We start from the raw sequence: 26621 nt of genomic DNA on the forward strand, positions 1-26621 counted from the left end.
ATATATATATATATATATATATATATATATATATATATATATATATATATGGCAAAACTGCTATTTTTTCACTTTTGGGTTAGGATATCTCATAAACCAGAGTCAATTTGGCAATTTGGTACTCAGATTCGTATTTTGAGCACCAAAAACCTTAGGAAAAGTATTCTTTATTTTATGGGTCTCAGGATTGTCGGCCTGTGTAATTTTTCCATATATTACTAAACAGGTTCCGCCTTAAACCAGGAATACTAAATAACTTAAATGAGATCGTAGGCTTCCACGGCCAGAGTCAGAATTAAAGTTTATTCGTCTTCCGGGTTTGGACCGTGTCATTTGTGAGTGACCCAAAAGTGGGTTCATCTCGACGTTTCGCTACAATTGTATGTAGCTTCTTCAGGAGAACAAAAAGAAAAAGAAAACAAAAGACAGGAAGATGGGTAGTTAGCAACGGTAACTCAGTTACTCAACGCAACCAGAGGCGAATACTAACTACCAAGATGGGCATATGGTCACTAGTGTTCTGAGCTGTTGGACGTGAATCCCTGTCCTGGCATTTGGTTTTCACCTCTGGCTGCGTTAAGTAGTTGAGTTACTGTGACCATATGCCCATCTTGGTAGTTAGTATTCGCCTCTGGTTGCGTTGAGTAACTGAGTTACCGTTGCTAACTACCCATCTTCCTGTCTTTTGTTTTCTTTTTCTTTTTGTTCTCCTGAAGAAGCTACATACAATTGTAGCGAAACGTCGAGATGAACCCACTTTTGGGTCACTCACAAATGACACGGTCCAAACCCGGAAGACGAATATACTAAATAACTTACTTTACCGCTATAAGTTTCTGTAGGCTTTTACACAAAAATCTTTTCGATATTTCATTTTCTTTATTCTATCTGGTATCTTATATTTTGAAATTGGTTTTCTTCCATTGAAATACAAAGCGAATGTGGTAAACTTACTTAAATTAAACACAAAATAACATAAAAACCTGACTGGCACTTTTTATTAGGTATATAGGTGCCTCCTACTTTCGAAAATTTACTGGTATTTGTATCCCAACACTTTTGGAGATATCTAATGACTAGCAAATAAAAAGTCGACGTAGAAAAGAAGAATTTAATGAATTGAGAGTAACCAATTTTGGTGTAAAGTATGCTTTTAAAAATATCTTTGTTGTTTTTAAATAGATCATATTATGCCATTATAAACTGTCGAGTTAAGCAAAAACGTCTTAGATACGAACCTACACAAATTAACTAGTGCTAATAAAAAATTAAACAACAAAGTTTTTTTATCTAGTCTGTCAACGATTTGTAGAGCGAGTTAAACATTTTTGTGGTTTTTCAGCACAAAACATTTAAAAAACCACATTTGGTGACAGTTTTTGGATTCCCCATTTCTCGGGATTTCTCTTTTTCTTCATTGTTTTTTTTTCTTGTTTTATTCCATTTTTTGATTTTGCAGAACTTACATTAATCTTTCGTTCAAATCCGAAAAATTGGAAAACATAGATAACTTAAGTAAACATTATTTCTAGCGATAAGTATAATCTTAAAGTATCTACTTACAGAAAATAAAAATGATAGATTATTCACAATACCTATTCTCTAAAACACACGTCCAAAAATTATTGGTTAATTCAGATAATGTGCATTTTAATAATTAATGCACGCGACAACATTTTAAAATGTTTTGGTCTATACTCGTTTAACCATGATTAAAAGCAAAGATAAAATGTTAAAAAAAATTTGAAAATAATTATTTTAAAAATATCCATTTATTTATATATATTATATATATATATATATATATATATATATATATATATATATATATATATATATATATATATATATATTTAGTCAAGGTTATGTATGTACAAATTTTGGCATATCCTTATTCAGTCATATTACTCTTCGTTATTGTGGTTTTCAGATCACCAAACTATGTAGCTGATAAATCATGCTGAAAAGATCTTTAGTAGGATTAAATATTTCAATAAATAAAAATAATTTAATACAAATATATGATATAGAAACTATAGATATATAGAAACTCAGATAGTAATATAACACTTTTTAATTTCCCCTTTTGTGTTTGGCTTCTGAGAGAAAAATTTAGATCTAAATCTGAGACTACTATCTGAGAGTGAGAAAAGTGAATATCACAAAACAAGTGATATTAACAAGAGAAATAAGTAAAACTTATCCGCAATATAGGCAAATAACTTATTATTAATTATTTCCAAAGTAAAAGGGAAAATTTCCTGGTAGATCGCTGTATTCATTATTATCAGTAAACGCTAGAGCCCTTAAATATCCCTTAAATCTTTTTCTTTTTCCGACTGACCTATTTAGTATGGATATTTTAGAAGGATCACTTTCATTCATCTGCAAAACGTGGTTCACCCATCTTCGGCGGATTATTTTGATGGTTTTTGACCATTTATTTTGACGATATCTGCACCAACGAAAAGTCTATAGAGTTTGAAATTATATCGCATTTCTCACAGACCCTGTTCGCTAACTCCTCCATACATGGTCCTTAATACTTTTCTTTCAAAGATTCATAGTAACTTCATCTCGGGTCGTTATTCCTTATGTTTTCGATCCATAGGTGAGCACTGGGCGTATTATTGTTTTATAAACTTTGCACTTTGTTGCTCTTGCCATATTTTGGGGCTTAGTTAAGGACCTAGGTAAAAATTACAGCAAAGTTGTTGAAGCCTTAGGGCTTCTAAATAGATGGAATATGAGCAAAAAATTCAAGACAAACACATCAGTAATCATGACAAAAATTTAGTATTCAAATAAAAAATTAAATACATGGACAACATACTTTATTTCACACTTAGGTAATAAAGGTATTAACGAATAACTATGGATGCAATACTATTCAAATCTTTGAAATAAGAGTTGTGTGGAAGACTACCTTACAGACCTTATAGAGAATAACTTATAGAGCTGATCCCAATATCAAAGAATAGAACAGCAAAAGGGACAAAAAAAGTAAAATACTTAATGATGCTACATAATTTTAATTTCAGCAGTTTTGATATTGAACAAAACTTTTGCGTTGATAACTCAATCTATCTTAACTAAAATATTCAAATTTTTACCTTTATTTTAGGTTTTAAAAACAATTTTTATTTTGTAAAATACTGTTCTGGTACGATTTAATTTCAATCTTAATATTTATGTACATCTAACATTCAAATATTTCTTTATTCATGGACTGGACTAACCGTAAATTACATCTTTTATGATTTCCAAACAAAAACTGTTGTAAACTGTGCGGTTTCGTAAGTTTCTGCTAAATTTATTTCACGTATTTTCATCTAAACGGTATTTTATATCATTTTTAGACGTAAAGTCTATACTATATTAGTTTAAGTGCGATAAATTTCACATAAATAAAAATAAAACGCGGTATTAACGACGAAGGAAAATATTTGCATTACTATTTCTTTTTGGATCATTCAGTAAATGTCATAAGAACTATTTTTCATAAGGTTTATTTCTTATAACATTTTTCAACACGCTGTAGTACAAATATGGAAAGTACTTTATCGTCGTGAACTATTCCCATTACCAAATTATGCAATATGGTAGCAAGATTTGATTTTTACTATCATCTAGATGATAGTAAAAAGAAACTGTTGCCACTGTTTTATTTTTAGAACCTTTTTTTGATTCTGGAGTACTATTAATGATTAATAACTTATAGTCTCACGTAACAGATAGATCTCTCAAAATATGACACCCTAATGACGAACTCCCTTCTACCGACAACGAAAGTGCCCTTTTAGATAACACAGACAAGAACTTCAATAAAACTAAAACTATTCTACAACTAGAAATTAAAAGTGGCGACGTTTAAATGAATTCTTCAATAGAATATAAACGGATACTATAATAACTTACCGATGTTAAAAACTCTAAAGTCAGAGTATTCACTAGATATCATGTGTCTTTAAGAAACGAATCTTAAGGACAACCAAGAATCTTGTTTACATAATTATCAAAGTTTATCAAAAAATAGAGTTAAGCAAAGAATAGCAAGCAATGGTGTGGCAATTCTTGTAAATTCCAATTTAACCAAATGTAGGCTACTCCTGTAAACACATTTAGAAGCTGTAGCCATTTTTTCAGAATGGACTTCAAAAATAATATTTGTACCATTTACTTACCCCCAGGATAACAAATTGATAAACAGGATCTTTGACAAGACAAACAAGATCATGAAATAAATACCTTTATGTATTTTAACAGGTGATTTTAAAACTTACAACAATATTTGGGGTTCTACATATATGATGACAAAATAGTATTTATTATTGAAGAATTAATAGATCAGTACAACTTATCAATATTAAATGATGGATGCCCAATAAGATTAATTATACAAGCAGGCGAGTCAACACCGTGGACTTAACGATAGCAGATAAATTTTCTGTATTAATGACATGGGACAGATTATACTACACTATAACAGTAAACATCAGCCAATAATAATCACAAATAACATGCTCGCCCCCAAAAATGCAAATCATTCCGCTAAATGGAAAACCAATAAATTAAATTGGACATTCTTTGAAAATATCAGAGAAGAACATATCAGACACTGAACACAAAATATAGAACACTATTAATACAGACATAGAAGCTTTCTTCAACATCATCTTCAAAAATATAATCTTCTCTTCTAGATTATCTAATAATCGCATATGTATGTATTTATCCAATAAACAAATGATGATTTTATGAATAATCATGGTCAAATAGAAATACAAGGTGAAATTGTCAGAGCAAGAAGGTTAGTTACACCAGCGGAACAACTTGTGTTCTCCGGTGAATGTGCTTCAATTCCGCACGACCTGCTAATCAATTAGTTACAAAAAATCGGCATAGTTTCTCTCTTCCCCATGACATTCCTCAAAATTAGTGCTCCTATGCCTGAGTACAATCACATCCTTAGTTTTCGAAGACAAATCTATATCAGTCCTCACAGTCTAACACTACCAGAGTCATTTACTCTTATTTTTGATAACACAATATATAGAATATTCATTTCTCAAGACAGTTTAGTTTGCTTTATATGCAAGAAGCCAGGCCACATTGCTTCATAGTACTCCGAACCACTAACTCAACTAAATCCCAACCAAAACAATGAAGCATAGGTATCCAGCGCAACAAATATATCCATGCAAGCACCCAATGACACAAACCCTTCTCAGTGTGAACAAATGTCTATTTCGATCCAAATATTCCGGAAATACCGAAAAAAGTAGATGCATCAAATACGGACAGTCACATAATTAATCGACCTAAACGTAACTTTTATGAAATTATTTCACCTGAAGCAGATCCATCTTCAAAAGAATGTAACATTTTTCCACCACCTAAAGTCCAGGCAAAATCTAAAAAAACTAAAATTAGTTCAGCAAGCACTTTTGAATGCTCATTTTCTCTCTTACCTGACATTGCTAAAAACTTCATAGAAAATCACCCTCTACCTTTCTCTCTAAACTTTGATCAACTTAACATGCTCCTAATGAATATCACGGGATCAACAGAGCCTATAACTACAATTCAAAAATATACCACAGACCTATCAGCTTTGTCCCATATGCTCAGTCAACTTAACCCCCATTTAAAGGAAAGATCCATAAAAGGTAAATTCACGTCCGTAAGGAAAAAAATCCATAATTATCTTGGCAGTAAGGCATCGGAGGCGGAAAGTGACACATTTCAATTAAGCCAACATTAAAACTCAAGTCTCTACTTAAGTGGAATATTGATGGATTTTTCCATCGCCTTGCTATGCTCCAACATCTAATTGGTGAACAATCTCCTGATGAATGAATAAGCAGATACTAGTGCGCGTAAAGCTATCTGGATTCCATGCCATGTAGGAATAAAAGGCAATGAAATTGCTGACTATAGTGCTAAAGATACGATAATGAGTGATGTTTCCAAAATTGTAAACACATAGGAATCAACGGACATAACAGCTTGTATAAACAAAATCTATATTAGGTGTGTGGAAAAATAAATGAAGTGTGCCAAATTCAAACGCCTTGGCATCTACTTATAGTAGGCACTTATACTAGGTTAACGCATAATTACTTAATTAAAAAGTGCGAATCGATGCGGTGTGAAACTTGTAATATCATACTTACAATAAAACACAAGCTATGTAAATGTCTCCTCTATAATATTCAACGAGATACCCAACGACAAGATGCAAGCAACCCTTCTAGAAGCTCTAGGTGCAGACTGTAATTTCAAATCCGGTTTCGTTTTTATTAATCAAATCAATAGAGAATTCAACGTAGAGTTCAAAAATGTAAGTTCACAAAATTATCATTTATAGTTTTTGAGTTATTGATAAAAATATTTTTACTTAATTTTTCTCGCAAAATAAAAATTTCATTTAAAAAACTCGATATCGAGTTGGTCCGCTAGTGTATTCTAAATTTCTTAAAAGTTATTAACAAGTACCACAAAATTTATTAAACTTATCTAAACTATTAATTTGTTGCTATGATCATTTGGTCGATGCGGTTATCTAGATAAAAACAAAATGTTTGTATGATGTTTTCTGTGTCATACCACTATCCTGTTTTTGGTTTCACTTAGAAGACTTCATTGCATTGAAGATCCATTTTGTAAAAATGTTGATCATCTTGTTTTCCGATCTTCTGATAATGTGTCCTATATATTTCAAGAATTGTAACTCACCATATTTTCTAACCCTTTTTGTAGGTATATGTTTCCTTGTGATATTTTTTTCTGCATATAGGATGATGTCAGATTTTATAATTTTTTTTTAAAAAGTTTTTTTAATGCAATTATATTATTTCTTGTTTTGTTTCCCTATTTTTTTCCTTCTTTTAACTTTTTCGATTCACGTTGTGTTATCCTGTTATTGTTCTTCCTTCCTGTCACTCTGAATATGGAGATGCTCTATCCGGTTATTATTGTTTGTTTAACTCTCTCTAAAATAAACCTTACGTGATTATAAAAAAAAGCAAAAGTACTTTCATAAAAAGCCACATCTAACTACAAATAAATCAAATCATCTTAACAGCTACATCTTAATTGTAGAATTTTAGACACCAACGTTTATATTCGCCACTGTCAACTCTGTAACTATTTAATTTAAAAACCAACCCCTTGATTTGCAAACAGGTCTAATCCGTAGCCCAATGAAGTCCTTTTCGTGATAAAGTGGAGCTCCTTTGGAGGTTGGAGCTGGATCAGGAAATAGTTGGCACCATTTCCACTCCCATTATTACCCCCGTTAATGGAGGGATAGTATAGTAAACTAACCCTTAATATCTTTACCGCAGCTTAGTGTCCAGTCGGTTTTTAGAAATATGTTATGAGGGGTTTTAACACTTATGCAAAAGTTTGCAAATACGTTTAGGATTTATAATATAGGGAAGTCGAAGAAAGGCAGGACGGAAGATTTTTTTATGTTAGTAGAAAAGCTTCGATAAATAATAATAGAAAAATAATATAATGTCCGTAAATCCATATCTAGGACAAGAATTTACGAAACCAGATGATGAATGAATGATGAATGGAAAAATCTGAAAAGAATTGGTGAAAACGGATGACGGCAATAAAATCAATAGACTATTACTAGTGAGAGTAACTTGTCTTCTTATGACGTTTTTTTAAAGGTGTTGACTTTTGTAAATTTTAAAATTAAATTGCGGAAAACTGCTCTCAATATATTTATTTTTCAGTTGGAAAATTCACAATAATTTCCAGATTTAAATTAAAATGTATTTTACAAACACCTTTTGTAATTTTAGAATTTATTTTTCTTCAATCAAAGTTAATTAAATTTTCTTACATCACCTGAAAGCTTTTCTTTCTGGAAAAAGGAGTAAAAGCGGGAGAATTTTTCATTAATATAAAATGCCGAGAAAATGTTTAAATACTTTTAACGCAAGAATAAATATGAGAATCTATCTACAAATAAAACATGCTGGATAAATTAATAGATTGATAATTAATGTATATCTGCTGATGGTAGAAGAGAAGGAAAAACGTATCCATCGACGTAAGAAGAGGGAATACGAACAGAATACTTTCAATGATATACAAAGTTTATTCAATAAAAATAAAAAATCGGTTGCCTGTAAAGTCGGTTTTACGGGCGAAGATTTTACGTGACAACGTCTTTTTCTCGGTAGAATATTTATTGATATGAATATTATTAAATTGCACAATAGGAACAAGGAATTGAATGAAAATAATAATTGCACAAATTTTAACTATAGAAATATATTTTGTTTACTAAAACATTGTACATGTAAACTTAAACTTAACTAATTTCTATTTGAGTGATTTTGTTGAGGATAGGACGATGATAGGAGAAATATGAAATGAAAGGAAGTGTTTCTGCTGTAATGTGTCTTAAACGCCAAGAACGCTCGAGAAAGACAGAGACACAAGCACGCACCGATTTAACGCGCCTAATTCTCTAGTGCTGCGCGCGCAGCGGACCGATCATGTTTGAGTGGGAGAGAGACGAAAGGCATTCGCCGGTCCGGCGGGCCTCTCTCTCGTTCGATGACTCATCGTAACAGACGTGAGCGGGCGTTACACTTTTTCATGAATGACTCCGAGCCACAACCTAATTTAAGACGTTGTCACGTCAAAACGAGGAAATACTACAAATCCTTAAATAATAGCAGTCGAAATTTTAAACCACGACTAAAAATTTGTAAAGACACTAACGGTGAAATTCTACATGATAAAAATTTTGTTCTTAACGGATGGACACAACATTTTAGCAAACATCTAAATATAAAAGATTAAAAAGGAGGTTACAACATATACAATCAACAAATCTACAACGTCAACTACATAATTAGGACTTGTGATAAACGAGAAAAAAACCAAATATATGTTGGTTTTGAAAAAACCCCGAAATATCCAACACAGAATTCAAATTAACAACCATACCGTTGAGCAAGTCAAAGAATTCACATATCTTGGATCGCTAGTAAATGCAACAAACACGACAAGCGACGAAATAAAAAGACGCATAGCAATAGCAAACAGAAACGCTCTCCAGAAACATTTAAAAAATAATAATATAAAACGAGCAGTAAAGCTCAATATATACAAGACCTTAATAAGACCTGTTTTGATATATGGGGCTGAAACGTGGACCTTATCTCAAAATGATAAAAGACTTCTTGTTATGTTTAAGAGAAAAATTCCTAGAAATATTTTTGGGGCCGTAAATGAAAATGGGCTATGGCGTCGAAGATACCACTTTGAACTATATCAGTTATACACCGTTTCAGAGATTGTGAAATTCGTTAAAGTGCAGATACTTAGATGAGCTGGACACATTGGTAGGATGTCAGATCACGAATACACGAAGAGACTAACATTTTCAAAACCAGATGGCACAAGAAGTAGAGGAGTACCACGAAGAAGATGGATTAATGATGTGAAAGAAGACCTACAGATTCTAAGGGTCAGAGAATGAAGGGAAGTGGCCAGAAATCGACAGGAGTGGAGACCTCTTTGTGAGCAGGTCAAGATCCACGGATTATCGAGCCAGTTATGATGATGATGATGCTGATAGTAGTTTTTCAAGTGGTATCTTCACTACATCGTGGATAACTTGTAAGGCAACTGTTCTAAACTTCCAAATAGTAATTACCAAATACATTCTGAATCAATACGTTTTACCTACTAGATTTGTATCCTAGATATTGTTTTGTTCTTGGTTTTATTTCTTATTCTACATATTTTTACATTTTCACTAGTTTCGTTGTTACCTAATTATTTTATTATTTTTGAGGATTTTCAAAATATTCAGATATGTCCATAACTTAGATAGCTTCAGTTTGTTTAGTATTCATGCATCTATATCATCGGTAGCTTTTTTAGAAGCAGAGGGATAAGTCTTGAGTAGTTAACGAACCCAGTGATATAAAACCAACAGGGAGGGGTTCTCTCACAGTAACTAAAAGACTTAAATTTTGTTATGCTTAATTTATTTTCTGTCTATAACCACGATTTATTAATTATTTGGTTTATATTTCGTATGTAATATCATGTATTATTTCCATATTTTTTCTGATTCTTTATTTGGTAATCCCTCTAATCCTGCTCTTGGTCCACAGTAGTCAATTTTAGAATTACTTCTTCTAATGCTCCGCTTTTTTAATTTTGATCCTTAAATTAATAAATATTTTTATAAATTAATCAGTATTTGATTATGTCTACTTGTTAGCTGTACATTTTGTGTTTCTCAATACACGTATCCTCTTTCTCAATTTTACCGGAAAAGAGTTCTCTTTGTCATGATCTTATCTTCGTTCCATCTAAGTGTTATTGATATAACTATAAGTACTGAATAAATCAGTAACAAACTTGTTAAATGGGATGTGCCGAGAGAGCCATCAAGCTCTGATTACCGACAAATTGACTTTACGTAATATACAACAGACTAACCACCCTTAATTAGCTAAGGTATCCTATATAGACAAATTGGGAAGGATACCAAATCGATTTGAAAGTAAAAATAGGAAATACCATTAGTAATATCAAAAAAAGTTTAGATATTAAAGAGGATTAGAATACCATATCATGCCAGGAGAACTGCCCAATCAAAACCAAGACGAATAATAGACACGCCTTGGTTGAGCAGAAAACTGGAAATATAAGAAAAGAAGTAAAGAGGCTGTAAAATAAAGCCAAAGAATTGCACTGCCAAATTTTCTTTATGATACAGTAGCATCAAAATTTCTCAAAAAAGATCGACATAATACCCTTGTGAATACTAAATTGTTTGTTGATTTAGACGCTAAAGATATATTTATAACTTTTTATATCTTAGTTGAATTGGTTATAATTTTATTTTTATTTATTTATTCCGGATTTAGCCATACTGCTCACACTCCCTCTAAGGGGAAAATTCACTCATCTCAGATAACTACGATATCAAAAGGATTGAGCTCTACTGGGGCTCTTGCTGTGTTTTCGAGACCTAGGTGACGTGATATGCTGAAGTATGTCCCAAAAATTTTCGTTCACATCTGGACGTTAAGAGTAGTACAGCTTTCTGCATGGTCTTGTAGATATGTTTATTCAGACCTAGCTTTTTTATATTTTCTAGGACGGTTTTTGGAATGACTCCAGTAGTAGAGAGAATAATAGGTATTGTCTGGGTACTTTTCATTCTCCAGTGTCTTCGTATTTAAATTTCCAGATGTATGTACTTGGCGACCTTTTTTAGTTTAGTTTATTAACTAGTATGAGATCTTTTCTATTATGTGCCACTGTTTGGTCTGTATGCACAGTGCGGTCCCAGTATAGCTTGTAGTTATAATTCTCAAGTATACTCTCAGGAACGTATTAAAAATATGGGAGATGGTTTGTTTGGAGAAGTCCCAGTTTGATGGCTATCTCTTGATAAAGGATCTTTCCTACTGAGTCGTGCCGTTCCATATATTCAGTTGCATCAAATGTCTGGCAGCCCCCGGTAAGATGTTGGACGGTTACTTGAGCTTGACATCCACATCGGCATTTTGGACCTGAGGGTCTTTGACGATATATTTCAGGTAATTTTTGGTTTGTATAACCCGATCCTCAATGGCCAGTAATAAGACTTCTGTTTCAGGGAACATCTTTCCTGATGTCAGCCAATAGTTCGACGCTATATTGTCGACATGGTCTTGACTGACCTCATTGGGATGTCGCCCGTGCAGAGGTTTTTTTTTTCGTCCTTAGTAAGATATTTTATGCACATTTCTGGTTTCCTCAGTTTGATTGGTGTTTAGTTACTGTACAAATCACGCGATGTAGAGTAAATGTCTCAGCCTGCACCTGGAGATAAGTTCTTAATTAAATTAGTGGTCTGTTTTTCTAGTTGCTTACTTATATTTATAAGTCCTCGTCCTCCTAAATAACGCAATAATGTCGTTCTTTCTACTGCACTTCGAGGATGGTGTTTTTGTGCCTTTGTGAGGTGTGTCCATACTTTTCGCTGAAGATTATTTATATCCGTTTTTGTCGGCGCGGAACATGCAGGTGTTTAGTGCCTTAAATAAATTTTTGCTGTTAAGGTGTGAACAAAGCAGCTATTTTGCCCTTCGTATAAACTCAGTAGTTATCTCAGTTTTCATTTGCTTATGGTGAATCTTCCGCGCTTGCTTTATTCCGAAGTATTTATACATATCATTTTCACCCATGGCCTCGAAGTTCTGGCCATTTTTCATATCGAATCCGCCGGGCTGAACCTTTCCTTTGATTATATTTAAGTCACGGCACTTCGGTCAAGACCAAAGTGCATACTAATATCATTAGAGAATTTTTCTACTATTTTTAGCATCTGATCCTGGTGGCTTTGAGTGGAAGCCAATAGTTTTAAATCATCCATATACAATAGATGATTAAGCTTTGATCAGTGTCAGTTAAGTTCAGTAGCTGGGATCAAGGATTCATCCCTAGACAAAATCACAGTGGGCTTAATGAATCTCCTTGAAATAGACCCCGGTTAATTGCAATGTTTTCAGTTTCGATATTCTTTCACCAGGTGTTGGGAGTTGAATTTTTGTCTTTCAATCTGACATTATATGTTTTAAAAAGGTCACTATGTTATCATCTACTTTTATTTATTTATTATTATTATTATTGATTCCTTTTTTTTTAATGTCCGGTTTTTTGGGAGGTTTCATAGTTTTTAATAGTGCCTTTACTTATTTTACTACAGAGAATCGTTTTTATAATCTTTAGGTTTATATTGCTGGTTTCTTAATATTTTTGCATTGTGAAATACATTAAATAAAAACAAAGTTGTTATAAAATCAAGTTCAGCATTAAATTAATATTTGTCTAGTACTTTAAATTAATTCCAAGAACGGAATTGTTTGTCGAGACACGGTTGCAGTTCAATGCCTCTTACATTGGTCTACTAGATTATCTCACCTGACAGTTATCAATAACGAACGTAGCAACAATTATCTCTATAATATAATCTTGTTAAATGGAACGCGATATTTAGATGAATATATTACGGTCATTTGTGAACGACCTGCGATGGTGGTGTAATGGTCAGCATAGTTGCCTTCCAAGCAGTTGATCCGGGTTCGATTCCCGGCCATCGCAGTTTTTTTGGTTCCTATTATACAGAGTGAAAAGTTGAAAATTAGCTTACGTAAATATCCTCATTTTTGTAAATAATATAAAAAATGGGAAAGATGGCTCATTTAGGTTATTGTTAAATGTAAATTTTGTTCTCAGTGAATATGATTAGCCTAAATCTAACAATTTTAAATAGGCAGAAGAGTCAAGAGACACATAATTTTAAGGGACGTTTATGTGTTTCTCCAATGGTAGCCTAAATTAATATTTTTTCTAGAAGTTGCCATAAAAAAGCGTTTCAAAACTACAAAAATAAGTAGAACTGACATGTATATGAAATTATTAAAATAATAACAATTATTTTATTGAGCCATCTTTTAAATGAAATGCAAAATACACCAGCCTATTTGTGTAAAAAATCATTAATTTCACATAAAAATCTTATACAGATATTTGAAGGTTCTAAAAAGTATATAAGGGATAGCTGATGGAAAATTCATGTAGACGTGCAGCTGATTTTGCTTTGTCTTTTTTTTAACCACAAATATTGTTCACAATTTTGAAAGTTTCCTAATTAAAATACATCAACAATTGACCGAGATAATTGCAAACAAACCCTAATTTTTGCAGTAATTTATAAATTTTTGTTTTTTGCTTAATGACCTGTAATGTATCTACTCAAAATTGTGGCAGTTAATTAGTTATTAAAGATTGCTAAATTTCAAATAGATCGATAAGAAAGTTATTCAATTTCTTTATCTTTCAAAGCGATTATTTAAACACCTGTGCTTGCCCAAACATTGACTACAGAAATTTAGCAGATGGCAATCGATTTTTTGAGACTTAAATTGTAAGATGTATTAAAATTTCAAGAATTTGTTTAAATTGTTGTTATTAAAAAACTGTTTGAAAATGGCTAACATTTTAGCTTAAAAACATTTATAATAATTTTAATCTTTTTATGTCATACACTTGTTGATAGGATCAATGAAAAGCTGGTGAAAAAACACACTTTAAAAAAAACGGAACCTTCTATAACCAATAGGAAACAAGATAGCAATTTTTTTCTTAAAATCATATTATTTCTATTGTTTATTAATATTCAGAGCTGAAATTGAATGTTTTCTAAATGAAGATCCAAGCTTTGTTATCCATTTACTACATGGCATATAACGAAAAGTATTAAAAAGGTAAAACCCGTTAGAGCAATGGTACTCATAAAATACCGCCTGTGCGAATTTAGAATAGAACTTCAAATTAACCCTAGACAAACACTGATGATGCAATACTCATTTCGAAAACGTCCTGTGATGTAGTGTAGCCCGAAAGGGTTCTCTTATATTATTACGCCTCTTTTAAAGGATTTATTAAATAAAATTTTTGTTGGAATAATAATAAATTTAATCAATATTTTTTCGAATATTATAAACGGTCTTAGAAAAAATATTGGAGACTATTCGTACTTAATGTAAAATAAATCACTTGTATGATTTTCATCACTTGCATGAACTCAACTACTATGTATAACATAATAAGTTTCCACGACAATTTATTCCATTTTAATTTTTCCAATTTATTTACTGCTGTATCGTGAAATATTGTTTAAGTAGGTTTAGCAATAATCAATTTAGGGACATCAAGTACTTGTCAACTATCTTCCACAGCTAATGCAGATATCACTTATTAGTGCAAGTGTTAAAATCAGACTCAAGTATTTTTAACTAACAAATTATCTGTAATCTCTTCTAAAATTTGTTACCTTTGTAATTGTTCTATTTTTGACACCTGAACTTTATTAAACACAGATCAACGATCAAGATGATTTTTTAATTCAAGTTGAAGTATGAAACAACGAGATTAGCACACAAGATTACGCGTTTATCTTAAAAATAATATTAAGATTAGTAACAACATTTTTTTTATTTTAAAACCATTGTTTGAGAAATTGACAGAAATTGAGAAAAAAAAATACTGAAACCATAAATTTAGATCAGATACATAAAAGCCACGGTAGTTTTTGCTGGATTTTCTATTGACCTTTTTGAGTATTTTTGAATTAGTTTATCAGAAGTATCCAACAGCTAATTTCAGTTGACCGTAATATCTGCTTCTTATGCTGAAAAATGTAGAGCTTTCAGTCTGAACTCAGCCATTGCACTAGAATATTACAACAATTTGGATATATTGATCGATAATTTTTATAGTGTTGCTAAAACTTGCAGTCACTCCCTATAAAAAAAGAACTCATCTATCTTGTTTAAGTACTACTAAGTGACTGAAGTTTATTAATAGTTGTTCCAAAAAAAATTTTAGTCTATTGTAAACAAAATCTAATTTTGAACGAATATGATCAATGAACTCAACAGACTCAACAAACAAGTCTCAACAAACTCCCCAGTAAAAAGTACCTTAAGGTACTATGACTGTAAATAAAGTTTTGTGTTGATATATTTTGTTTTTAATTTTTAATGCTAAAATGTTCTTTACTTTCTGGATAGCCACTATATAATATATAATATATATATATATATATATATATATATATATATATATATATATATATATATATATATATATATTATATATTATATAGTGGCTATCCAGAAAGTAAAGAACATTTTAGCATTAAAAATTAAAAACAAAATATATCAACACAAAACTTTATTTACAGTCATATATATATATATATATATATATATATATATATATATATATATATATATATATATATATATATATATATATATATATATATATATATATATATATGTGTGTGTATTATATGTACACTTTTTACTTTCATTAGAACACTATAAAAGCGTGAACTTTATGACCAAATCTATAAACGACAAAAGGTTTTAGTGTTACTTCCATTTCTCAATCTTTTATCGGAGCAAACATTTGTGGTTACACATTTTCCAGTGTAACCTTTTTTCTTCAACAAAACCTAACGGTCCTCAGAGCCGTTTCCCAACACTTCTTTCCAGTTTTAAAGTAAATGCGTCGCCTCTTTGGCGTCATTACTCCGATAAAATCTTAATCCTTTTAAAGGACAATTCCCTTGTTTATTGCCTCTTTGTCACGACATATGTCAACTCTTATCAGAAGCTCTTTCGTCCTTGCAGGACTCCCGGCTCTCATTCCCATCCTGCCCGCCTCTATTGGGGTTATCTACAGGTTCGTAATTCACCCGCTTATCTCGCCGTTCCGCTTTTATTCTCTGGCAATTTTAATTTTTTTTAATGAGGCCTTTATATTCAGGCTAAATACAACGGACAATTAACTTAATAGATCTTTATATATGTTTTAAGACAAAGTTTACAGATATACTACGTTTTAAAATTATTGAAAGCACCGTTATTATGACACAGCCAATAATCCTCAACGAAATGTAATAATAAGTGAAGAAGAAATTATTTAAAAGTAAAATATTATCATTAAAAATCAGCTGTCTCTTAGAAATGAGACGAAATTAAATCTGGAAAGTTAAAAACAAAGTCTTAACAGAGCTATATTAGTTTATGAAAAAATGTATAGGGAAAAGATATGATCGTCCGTCGTGAAAAGAAACTGTTGAAGTAGAAGTATCTATACACATATAAGTAATACTTTAATGAGAAGTGAAAATTGTACTAAAAAATGATTATAATGAAGAACTTATAGCACATAGAACTAAAAACTTAAAGTAGGAAACATTGAATGGACTGAATAAACTGAATTCTTCAAGAAAACTACCAAAAACCTCTCTCTTTTTCTCTTTATTTCTCTCTCTTTCTTTCTTCCTCTGTTACCATCACTATAAATGGAATATTAGTCACTTTTAAGTTTGTTAGCCAATTATGAAATCTAATTTCATTATTGGCTAATAATCTCACTGAGATTTGCTCCTTTCTATTTCTCGCCCTTTGTTAAATACTCTTATAACTTCCTGATTATACCAATTTAATCTTTTGTTAGTGTACTCGTACCTATGCCCAATACATTTCCATTTCTTTCTTTTAATGCTAATTATTATGTTCTCTTTTTATGTCCGTCTCCATAGATTCTATATCTATGTTCTTAAGTCAGCATATTTTTAGGATTTCTCTTAGTGATCTATTAAGAAGTGTTTTCTTTCGTCTGAGCCGTCATAAGTACAGCCCAGTTTGCGGAAACATCGAGGCAGGGTTTACGAGGGAAACCGAGCCATCAGGTCCCTCAAACAATTCAAAATGGACAGTCGTGTTACTGCTGCAGCAGCTGTTTTCCTATTCCTATCGATATATTGTTTAAGTAAAACGAAACAGACAATGTGGGTCTAAAGGCTTTATGAGAAATAAAGAATAAAAAGAAATAATAAATAAAGAAGATGGAAATAAGTTACTAAAGAATATTTATTGTAAAAACTCCGTGCATAATTTTACACGGTTAAACAAATCAGAATTTGAAAATTTATATTCTTTTATAATTTGAATTATTTTAATTACTATTTAAATGGGGATAAGCCACAATTAAAGGTTAAAATACGTTTATTGACGTTTTAATTTCCACTTCGGAAATCGTTCTCAAAATACAAACATTAGTAAATTAAACAAATGTTGTTTTTTTGTTTTATTTTTTTGAATTATTTTTGTAGATTAGAAATTAGTATATCTGAAAAATCAAATATAGTCCTTATGCACTATATTCCATGTGCGATGGTGGTGTAATGGTCAGCATAGTTGCCTTCCAAGCAGTTGATCCGGGTTCGATTCCCGGCCATCGCATAACTTTTTTGTTTTTTTAAAGACAAATCTAAGATATTGTTTGGTTATAAGTGTAAATATTTATAGTAATTACTGTTTTAATGGGAATAAGCCACATTTAAAAGTTTAAAGTTTCAATTTCCACTTCGAATAGTTGGTCAGCTAGGTATACCTGGCCACGCTTGGCAACAAGGCAAGTAGTCTATCCTACTCGGTTGCATGATACTATAACAAACATGTTTGTTTTAGTGTCATGCTCTGTTGTAGTTGTATGTTGTATCTTTTTTAACGTTTGTTACTTAAGAGACGCCAATTGTAACGCATCATTGCGTACTTTTAGGAGTGTTATTTACGATAATTGAAACTGCCACTGATAATTTTATTTGAGTTTTTAAATTTCATTTTTGTATGAAAAACAGGTCAGTGTGACCGATTATTTGTTAGTTTAATATTTAAATATATTTCAAATATGTATTATAAAGTAGCAACTACTGCTGTAGTCTACTTATTTTAGACCATACGGGCTGGTCCATCTGTTCTCTTATTTGAGGAGAGATGGACAGCTTACGAGGAGGAGAGTTGGACCCGTATGTTTTGTTTTAGGATTGTAAAATACACCTAAAAATAGTTAACTGAACCTCTAGGGCGCTAAGTGATGCCGTAGATGCTGCAAAGAATGGTAACATAAGTATTAGTGAAGCCGCCAAAGTATTTGGAGTAGCCAAAATGACTTTCAAACGTTGACTAAAACAAACAATATGGATAAAATAAATCGATTGGGTTGAGATTGTCCTTTAGGAACTACTGTTAAAACTAAAATCGTTAGCAATTTAAAAAAAATTCAAAAAGCAGTCTTTGCATCAACCAGAACTGAAGTAAGAATCATGGCCTTTAACAAATCTGATCCTAAGAGTTACTTATTGTCTACTTTTAAGTAAAGCTGATAAAAAATAGTTAGAACTCTTTTTGAAACAAAGAACTGAAATTAGAAAAGCTGAGAACACTTAAACTGCACGAGCTTTAGGATTGTCCAAAGAAACAGTCGATAACTAATTTTCTAATCTCGAGAGAATTATAATTATAATACAAACATTACTAATGTTTCTATTTTGGAACGATTTCCGAAGTGGAAATTGAAACGTCAATAAACTTACTTTAACCTTTAATTGTGGCTTATTCCCATTTAAATAGTAATTATTTTCTTAGAATGGTTACAAACACACTTTTTGCCAAGAACGACTCCAGGTAAAACCTTATTAATATTGGATGATCAGACATCCCAGACGACCAACCTGAATCTACTAGGATATGCAGACCAAAACGAAATAAATTTATTTGTTGATATATCGTGCTTTTTTTAAGTTCATTTAAAAGCAACTTTTATGCTGAATGCTGTTTTATGGTACAGAATAACACAAACAGGGTTCTAAAACGCCTTCATTTTGGTAAACACTTAGGTATAGCATGGGGAAACTCAGCAACTGTGCACAATGCGGCTTTTTTATATAAATCCACGGGAACTTATTTGTTAAATCCGTTAATAATCCTATAATATGCACTTTTGACACACATCCCATCAGAAACAGGAACAATAAACTTTCCAGTTAGATCAGAATCTCCTTAACCAGGCCCCTCTGAAGTTAACGGTAAAATAGCCTTGTAAGGTAGCCTAAAGAAGTCATTAATTACTGTTGAAGATATAACTCCAGAAAAGGCTCTAAACACCCGTGCCTGTATTGTCAGAAGCAGTAAAAAGAGTTCTTAAAAAATAACTAGAGAGATTACTGCTAAAGACTTTATTAAAATGAAGAAGGATGCACTGATCAAAAAGAGCTCAAAACCTATAAAAATCAAAAAAGTAAAATAAAGTCAAAAAAATTATCATTATTTGAAGAAGATGTTACTCTAAACAATATTAGTGATGATGAAAACATGAGTGATGTTGAAAATGAGTGTGTTGTGTGCAAGGAGGACTATCACCAAACGTGTAAAAGTTTGACCGGTTAAAACTACATCAGTTAGAGGCATCGGTTTCTTTGTCCATAAAAACCACGCGAACAAGAATATAAACATCAAAAGTATATCATCTAGAGTGGCATATCTTATTCTAAAGCTAAACAGTAGATATCAACTCAAAATTATCCAAGCTCCAACAACAGACCATACAGACTGCGTTTAATGACCATCGTACTCAATTAACAATTTTATATGACGATTTCGACACAAAAGTAGGTGTAAAAGAAGCAGAGCTAAAACCATCCTTGGGAGAATTCGGTTCTCCAGGAAGAAATAACCGAGGAGAAACGCTACTGGATTCCTACTCCAGAATAATTTATTCAACATGAACAGCTTTTTTCAGAAAAAGATGCACAGGAGACGGACCTGGGAAAGTTCAAACGGTAGAACAAGGAACGAAATCGACTACATCTTCTACATAACGTAGTGGACGAAGACCACCTACACGTTGGGCTGACAGGCGTATCACCAAACATTGGCAACAAAGCACAAAATAATAAAGAAAGGGAAGAGTTTAACGGAGGCCTATGTCTAGCAGTGGACGTGATAAATAAAGGCTGATGATGATAAATCTAACAATATACAAAAATATGATTATGCTAAGGTAAACTTTTTTTTCCGATATAAAATCGTATATTTTGTCAAATTTGCCTTAGAACTTTTCACTTCAAAAAAGTACAGATATCTACAAAAATTCCATGTTAATGCGTTTCTAGGAAAAAAGTTTTACATTGCTTTCGGTATTTTCATAACAATTCAAATTTTCTGCCATCAACTTCCAAATAAGTTGTTGTTTTTGGAATAATCTTATCCCATTTTTAACTTATCAACATAGTATACAAGCCTTGTTATTAAGAAAAGATTGTACGATAACGATATCCGTGACTAGAATAATCGTTACATTTCTCGTACACTACGTTGCATAAATTATAATACAAAATTTTCTCATTATTTCATGCACAATAATGGCTTAATTAATTCCACAGCTTGTCCGTAACCAATTTTGTATAGCCGCAAAAATTTTCCTTATAAAAATACATATCGTATGCGAGAAAGTTACTAAATACTCAACCATATAACATACTAAAGTATATATTGATTTATTTTTGTTTATTTTTGAAACTCTCTCTGGATTTCGTATTTATGGAATAATTACATCAAGCAATTGATCAATTACAAATTTATTTCTGATTACATGATTACCTAAAATTAACGCTACCTTACTTGGTATATTTCAGTCCTCTTAAACATCGTATTTTTTGCAGGCTCGACGATGATAGGCGGAGCACCGCAGGATATTAGCAGCATCCAATCCCAACAGGAAAACAGCAACTCACTGCAGCAACTTCTTCAGCAGCGCGAAGAAGAAACTAGACAGGAAATTGAAAGACTGACAGCCGAAATAAGGGCGCTGAAACTTCAACTTCTTCAATATACCAACAGTAAGTCATATGTTACAGTTTTCAATCTTCTTCTTCTTCAAGTGCCATCTTCGTTCCGAAGGTTGGCGATCATCAGGGCTATACGTATTTTCGAAACTGCTTACCGAAACAATTCGTTGCTGCTACAGCTATACCATTCCCGTAGATTCTTTAGCCAGGAGTTTCGTCTTCTTCCTATGGACCTTTTTCCTGCTATTTTCCCTTGCATAATTATTCAAAGCAGTTCATATCTTTCGCCTCTTGTAATGTGTCCCAAGTATTGCAGTTTTCGTTTTTTGATCGTAAATATGACTTCCTTTTCTTTATTCATTCTTCTCAAGACCTCGACATTTGTGACTCTCCATGATATTCTCAGGATTCTGCGATACATCCACAGTTCAAATGCCTCTAATTTTTTGGTATCAATCTTTTTCAATGTCCATGACTCCATTCTGTAGAACAGCACAGAAAGTACGTAACATCTCATCAGGCGAAGTTTCATTTCAAGGCTCAAATCTCTTCCGCAGAACACTCTCTTCATTTTAGTGAATATGGATCTGGCTTTTTCTATTCTTATTTTGATTTCTGCTGAGCTATCGTTGTCTTCATTTATAAAAGTGCCTAAAACAGTTTTCAATTGCAATCTTTAATTGTAAGTAACAACTGAACACATTATTTTATTTCAAAGTACCTCGTTGTCCAGCACTTAACTTCTGCCATTCACTTTTATAGCCGGTGTCATATCACGCATCAGATGATATATGTAAGTGTCCAAGTTGTTTTCTAAAAGTTTTTTTCTATAATTACATTACAGAGAGATCACCTAGCTTAACTGCTTTATCTTTCTTAATTTTTTTAAGTTCTTCAGCAAACTCCGTCTTTCTTGATCTTTAGATTTTGGTTTAAATGAACTGTCATTTTTTTTTGTTTGGCGATTTATTAATATCATCATTTTACTTTCGATATATTTTATATATCAAGTTGATCAAGAAAGAACAACAAGGTTTTAGGCCGTGAAGATCATGCACCGACGCTATATTTATAATGCAATATCAATTACAAGCATAACTATGTTTCGTGGACCTTAAGAAGGAATTTAACCGGATCAAATTAAAGGACGTTTTCCACTTATTGTACGCAAGAGAGATACCTCAAGGAATAATCAAAACGATCGAAAATATCTACCAAAACAACACAATAAAGAAGAAAAAGAACTTACCGACCCTATCGAAGCTGGTAATAGAATAAGACAGGGAGATTCCCTGTTTTCCCCATTTTTTCTTATATATGTGATATATTATTTAAGATACGGACCTTAAGAGTTTCTTTTTCTTCTTTCATATTATAATAGAGCCTTTTCTATTATAATATGGAACTAAAAAACATTTTTATGATAAAAATTTCACCTAGGTACATTTTAAGAAAGTCAATATTTTTCATTAAATGAAAATTGACCAGAAAACTTCTCGATAAAGTCCAAAAAGCTTTTAACAACTTCTCCGAATTCGCTGAACATAAATAATCCTTTTTGTCATAGAATCGTTCAATCAACAGCAAGAAAAAAAGTTTCTCGGGGGTTTTGTTTGCAATACCATCGTTGCCAACAAAAAGCCGCCGTCGATTATCAGGTAAACTTCCATTTGTATGTTCCTCGTGCTCTTCGCTTCCAAAATTGATGTTTATTAAAGTACAACACAAACTTTGAAGGAGTTAAGGGAGTTGCTGAACAGAGTGGAGTTTTTCTGTGACAGTGACGTATACAAATTTTTGTCTTCCGGGAAAAAGAAGGGAAATCTATCCTTGGAAGGAGTTTCCTTTAAGGAAAGAGACTGATTATTTATAAAATCACTGCGAAATGGTAAAATATTTAAACCTATTATATGCTAAATGGTAAATTCGTTTTTAAGCATCACTATTTTTAAACAATATTATTTAGTAATTCGCAATCATATTTCCAACAAACATACACACAATGATTACTATTTGACTCTTCTTTGTGCCGCTTTTTTAAAGCAAAGCTTCTTTGCCGGAGTTGTATTTTACTTTTTTTTTCTATAGTAAAATGCTGAGGCGAGCGTCACGGGACCACCACAAGATGGCGTCGTCACGTAGCGCCACAAAATATCGCTTTTTCACATTGATTCACTACCCTCTATCAATTCGTTTCTAGTTATCATATAATTATTACTCTAAGCAGGTTTAAATTAAAAACTACATAAAAAATAAATCACAAAATATAGACATTAAAAAAAGAGTAAAAAACTAAAAGTACCTATACCTGTTAATAAAAAATTTGTAACGATTCTCGAACGTCCAAATTAAAAAGTCATTGTAAATGTCATCCCATCAAATTAATATCAATCTAGAATAGTCTGTTTCAAAACGCCCGATATCATAAATAATTTAAGTTTTGTTAATGTGTTTTGTCCAATATGTACGCCACTCAACAATATTTAATAATGGTGGCCTAAAAAGATTTAAAGCTAGAGACGTTATTTAGTTTGTACTATTGTTTATAGTTGGTGAGTGTACAGTTTAAATTAAAATCATATTTAATGACACGGCTCGACAAGATGCTGAAACAGAAGCATAGAATCCTTATAAAGAATCTCCCATATGAACTAGAAATGTTGTGAAAAGTCAAGTCAACTAAACAGCCAACAACCAACAGTTGCTATCAACAAGTCCTCAGAGACACTTCGTCTAAGGACTAGCAATCAGACGTTGCCATGTAATCAATTCCTTTTGTAACTTGAACATAATAGTTATTTATTATCAAAAATGTAACTCAATGTTAATCACACAACATTTAAAGAGAAATTTACCCATATATTTAGTGATTTCAAACATGTTCAGCTGGTTCCTAAAAAACTAATACGACTCTTAAAGCGTATTTTGTAGAAAATTCAGCAATGTATTTTGAAGGATACATGAGAGGATACAAAATATGGCTCCACATGCTAGCAAAGAACTAAAAGCAAGAATTCTAACGAAGTTAGAAGATGGTTGGTCACTATCTGCCATAGCGAACCATTTTAACGTAAGCAGAACAACAATTTTTAATATTAATACAAGATGGAGAGAACAAGAAACTCTCGAAAGAAAGCAAGGTTCTGGAAGATCAAAAATCTCTACCGGTCATGAAGATCATACGCTTTTGGCAAGATTAGAAGAGAAACCTTTTGAAGATGCGAAAACTGCAAGAATTATGTCACAGTTTCTGGGAAGAAAGACAACAACTTAGGGCAGAATTAATGCATGGCGTCTTAGGTACCGAACTGCAGCAAAAAAACAAGCTCTTAGACCACAACAGAAATAATCAAGACTTATATTTGCTTTAAACCATCAGCTACAAAATCAAGATTTTTGGGACAGAGTAATATTTACAGACGAGGAAATTTTTCAATTTTCTAAAAAGTGCATAATTGCGGTGTATAGACCTAATAATAATAGATTTAATCGTCTATATATTGATAGATATCGAGCAGCTGGTCATTTTAGCGTCAATGCATGGAGATGGATTTCATCTAGAGGAATGGAAATGGTATGGCGTATAGATGGCAGGTTTTTTTGTTCAGACTTATCTGAATATTCTAGAAAACATCATGTTTTAATCAATCAATCAATCATTCAATATTTTTTATTTATCTGATTTTTACAAGTAATGAAATGCGTCAAATACAATCTATGATCAGTAAAAACTATAAGTACATAAACACATATAAAATATATACAAAAACATACAAATTGTTAAAAAGATGCCTGCAAGTATTCCTCTAACGAATAGAAAGTGTTTACCAGAAGTGTCCTTAACTGTTCTCTTAAATACATAAATATTTGACTCTTTAACATAATTAGGTAATTTATTATACAAACGAACATTTCTCAGTATAGAACAGTTGTATCCAGAAAATAATTTTATTCTCCAACAAGATAATTGTCCTGTTCACACTGCAAATATAATAAACCAATGGCTCCATAATAACAACATTGAAACCTTACCGTGGCCCAGCTTCAGTCTAGATTTAAACCCAATCGAGAATGTGAGATGTTATTTTAAAACGATTGTATCAGTGTAATTTTATACCTCAAAATGCTGAAGAGCCGTGGCACGGTATACAACAGGTTTGGGAAGAGCTCTCTGAAGAAGACAATTCCATAGTTCCTTTCACGCAGATGGACCGAAGACTACAAGCTGTTATCAATGCAAAATATTAATTTTATTTTTACATACCTAACTTTAGTATATATTTTGGTCTTCCAGACCATCGCTTTCTTTCGAGAGTTTTCGAAAGTTGTTTTCGAGAGTTCGAAAACAACAATCCTATTTTATGTAAAAACTATCATTTATATACTCTTTATGAAAAGTCGGAATTCAAAATAATATCAAAATGTAGACCTTAATAATTATTACAATTTATGAATTAACATTATGTATTTAATTTTCTTATTTGCTTGTTTATTTTATTATTTGTCTGTCAAACTAAAAAATATCAAATATCAAATACACTGCTCAAAATGATTAAATCTTATTAAGTGTCGTATCAGTTTTTTTATTAACCAGCTGTACATCCAGATAGCACTAATGATGAAATAGTTATTCCGAAAACGTTCTGTGAAGTAGCCTGATAGGATTTTTATTATTATATCATTTATAAAGGAATTTTTTAAATAAAATTTTTAGTATACATGATATACTGCCAACTACATGATTTAATTCCCTTGGGAGCCTCAGAACTGTTTTTATCGAGTTTTTAGATCCAATTATGTCTTTATTTTTAAGTTGTATTCAATTGTTCATGAGCGACAATATTTTCTGAAAAATTCGTTTATTCTTTTTGTTACCTGGCGGACTCATTTCATTCTTCGTGGCCATTCCGATTGGATTTTTGAAGTTGTTCTTAGTGTTTTCTACACTTGGCGATCGTTTGTTTAATGCCGTGACTTCAGTGATTGCTTTTTTTCTGTCTGTTTGATTTTTATAATATGTACTTCAGGTCTCTTTAAGTTATTTTTATCAATTTTCGTTAAAGATCTTCGTTTAACTTTCTTTAATTTCATTAATATTTTTCTCACCATATTTAACTCGATACAGTATATTTCTCTATCTTTAGCTGATCAATATAAAGTCAATTTGATTTATTACGATGTGGTGATCTGAATGTTATGGGTGTATAATCTTCCCGCGGGTAGAACCATGTCTTTTAATGAAACATTAAAGTCTCAGATAAAGAAGTCCTTCATTTTTCAAGATAAGTCTCAATAACTCACTTATTTCATTATAAAAATGTTCCTTCTACATCAGGTTTTTCTAATCTCGGTGCATTATAATTAAATTATA

At 31.7% G+C, this 26621-nt stretch overlaps 1 protein-coding gene and 2 non-coding genes across 4 annotated transcripts in view; all 3 read left to right on the forward strand.

Annotated features, from left to right (window-relative positions):
- Csgalnact (Chondroitin sulfate N-acetylgalactosaminyltransferase) overlaps positions 1-26621 on the forward strand; it is a 525789-nt gene that overhangs the window by 450033 nt on the left and 49135 nt on the right. The window contains exons 1-2 of one of the 2 annotated variants that reach the window (XM_072535955.1): positions 13072-13192; positions 21125-21301. In XM_072535955.1, the coding sequence (XP_072392056.1) occupies positions 21133-21301 (169 nt within the window). In that variant the 5' untranslated portion in view covers positions 13072-13192; positions 21125-21132. Of the gene's footprint in view, positions 1-13071; positions 13193-21124; positions 21302-26621 lie in introns of those variants that run through there. The other variant, XM_072535954.1, reaches the window with a different exon arrangement.
- On the forward strand, positions 13072-13143 carry TRNAG-UCC (transfer RNA glycine (anticodon UCC)). Its single transcript has one exon. It is a non-coding gene; the product is annotated as a tRNA-Gly (tRNA).
- On the forward strand, positions 17793-17864 carry TRNAG-UCC (transfer RNA glycine (anticodon UCC)). The gene has a single exon. It is a non-coding gene; the product is annotated as a tRNA-Gly (tRNA).

The sequence above is a fragment of the Diabrotica undecimpunctata genome, chromosome 6 (assembly GCF_040954645.1).
Source record: "Diabrotica undecimpunctata isolate CICGRU chromosome 6, icDiaUnde3, whole genome shotgun sequence".
Taxonomy (NCBI): Eukaryota; Metazoa; Arthropoda; class Insecta; order Coleoptera; family Chrysomelidae; genus Diabrotica; species Diabrotica undecimpunctata.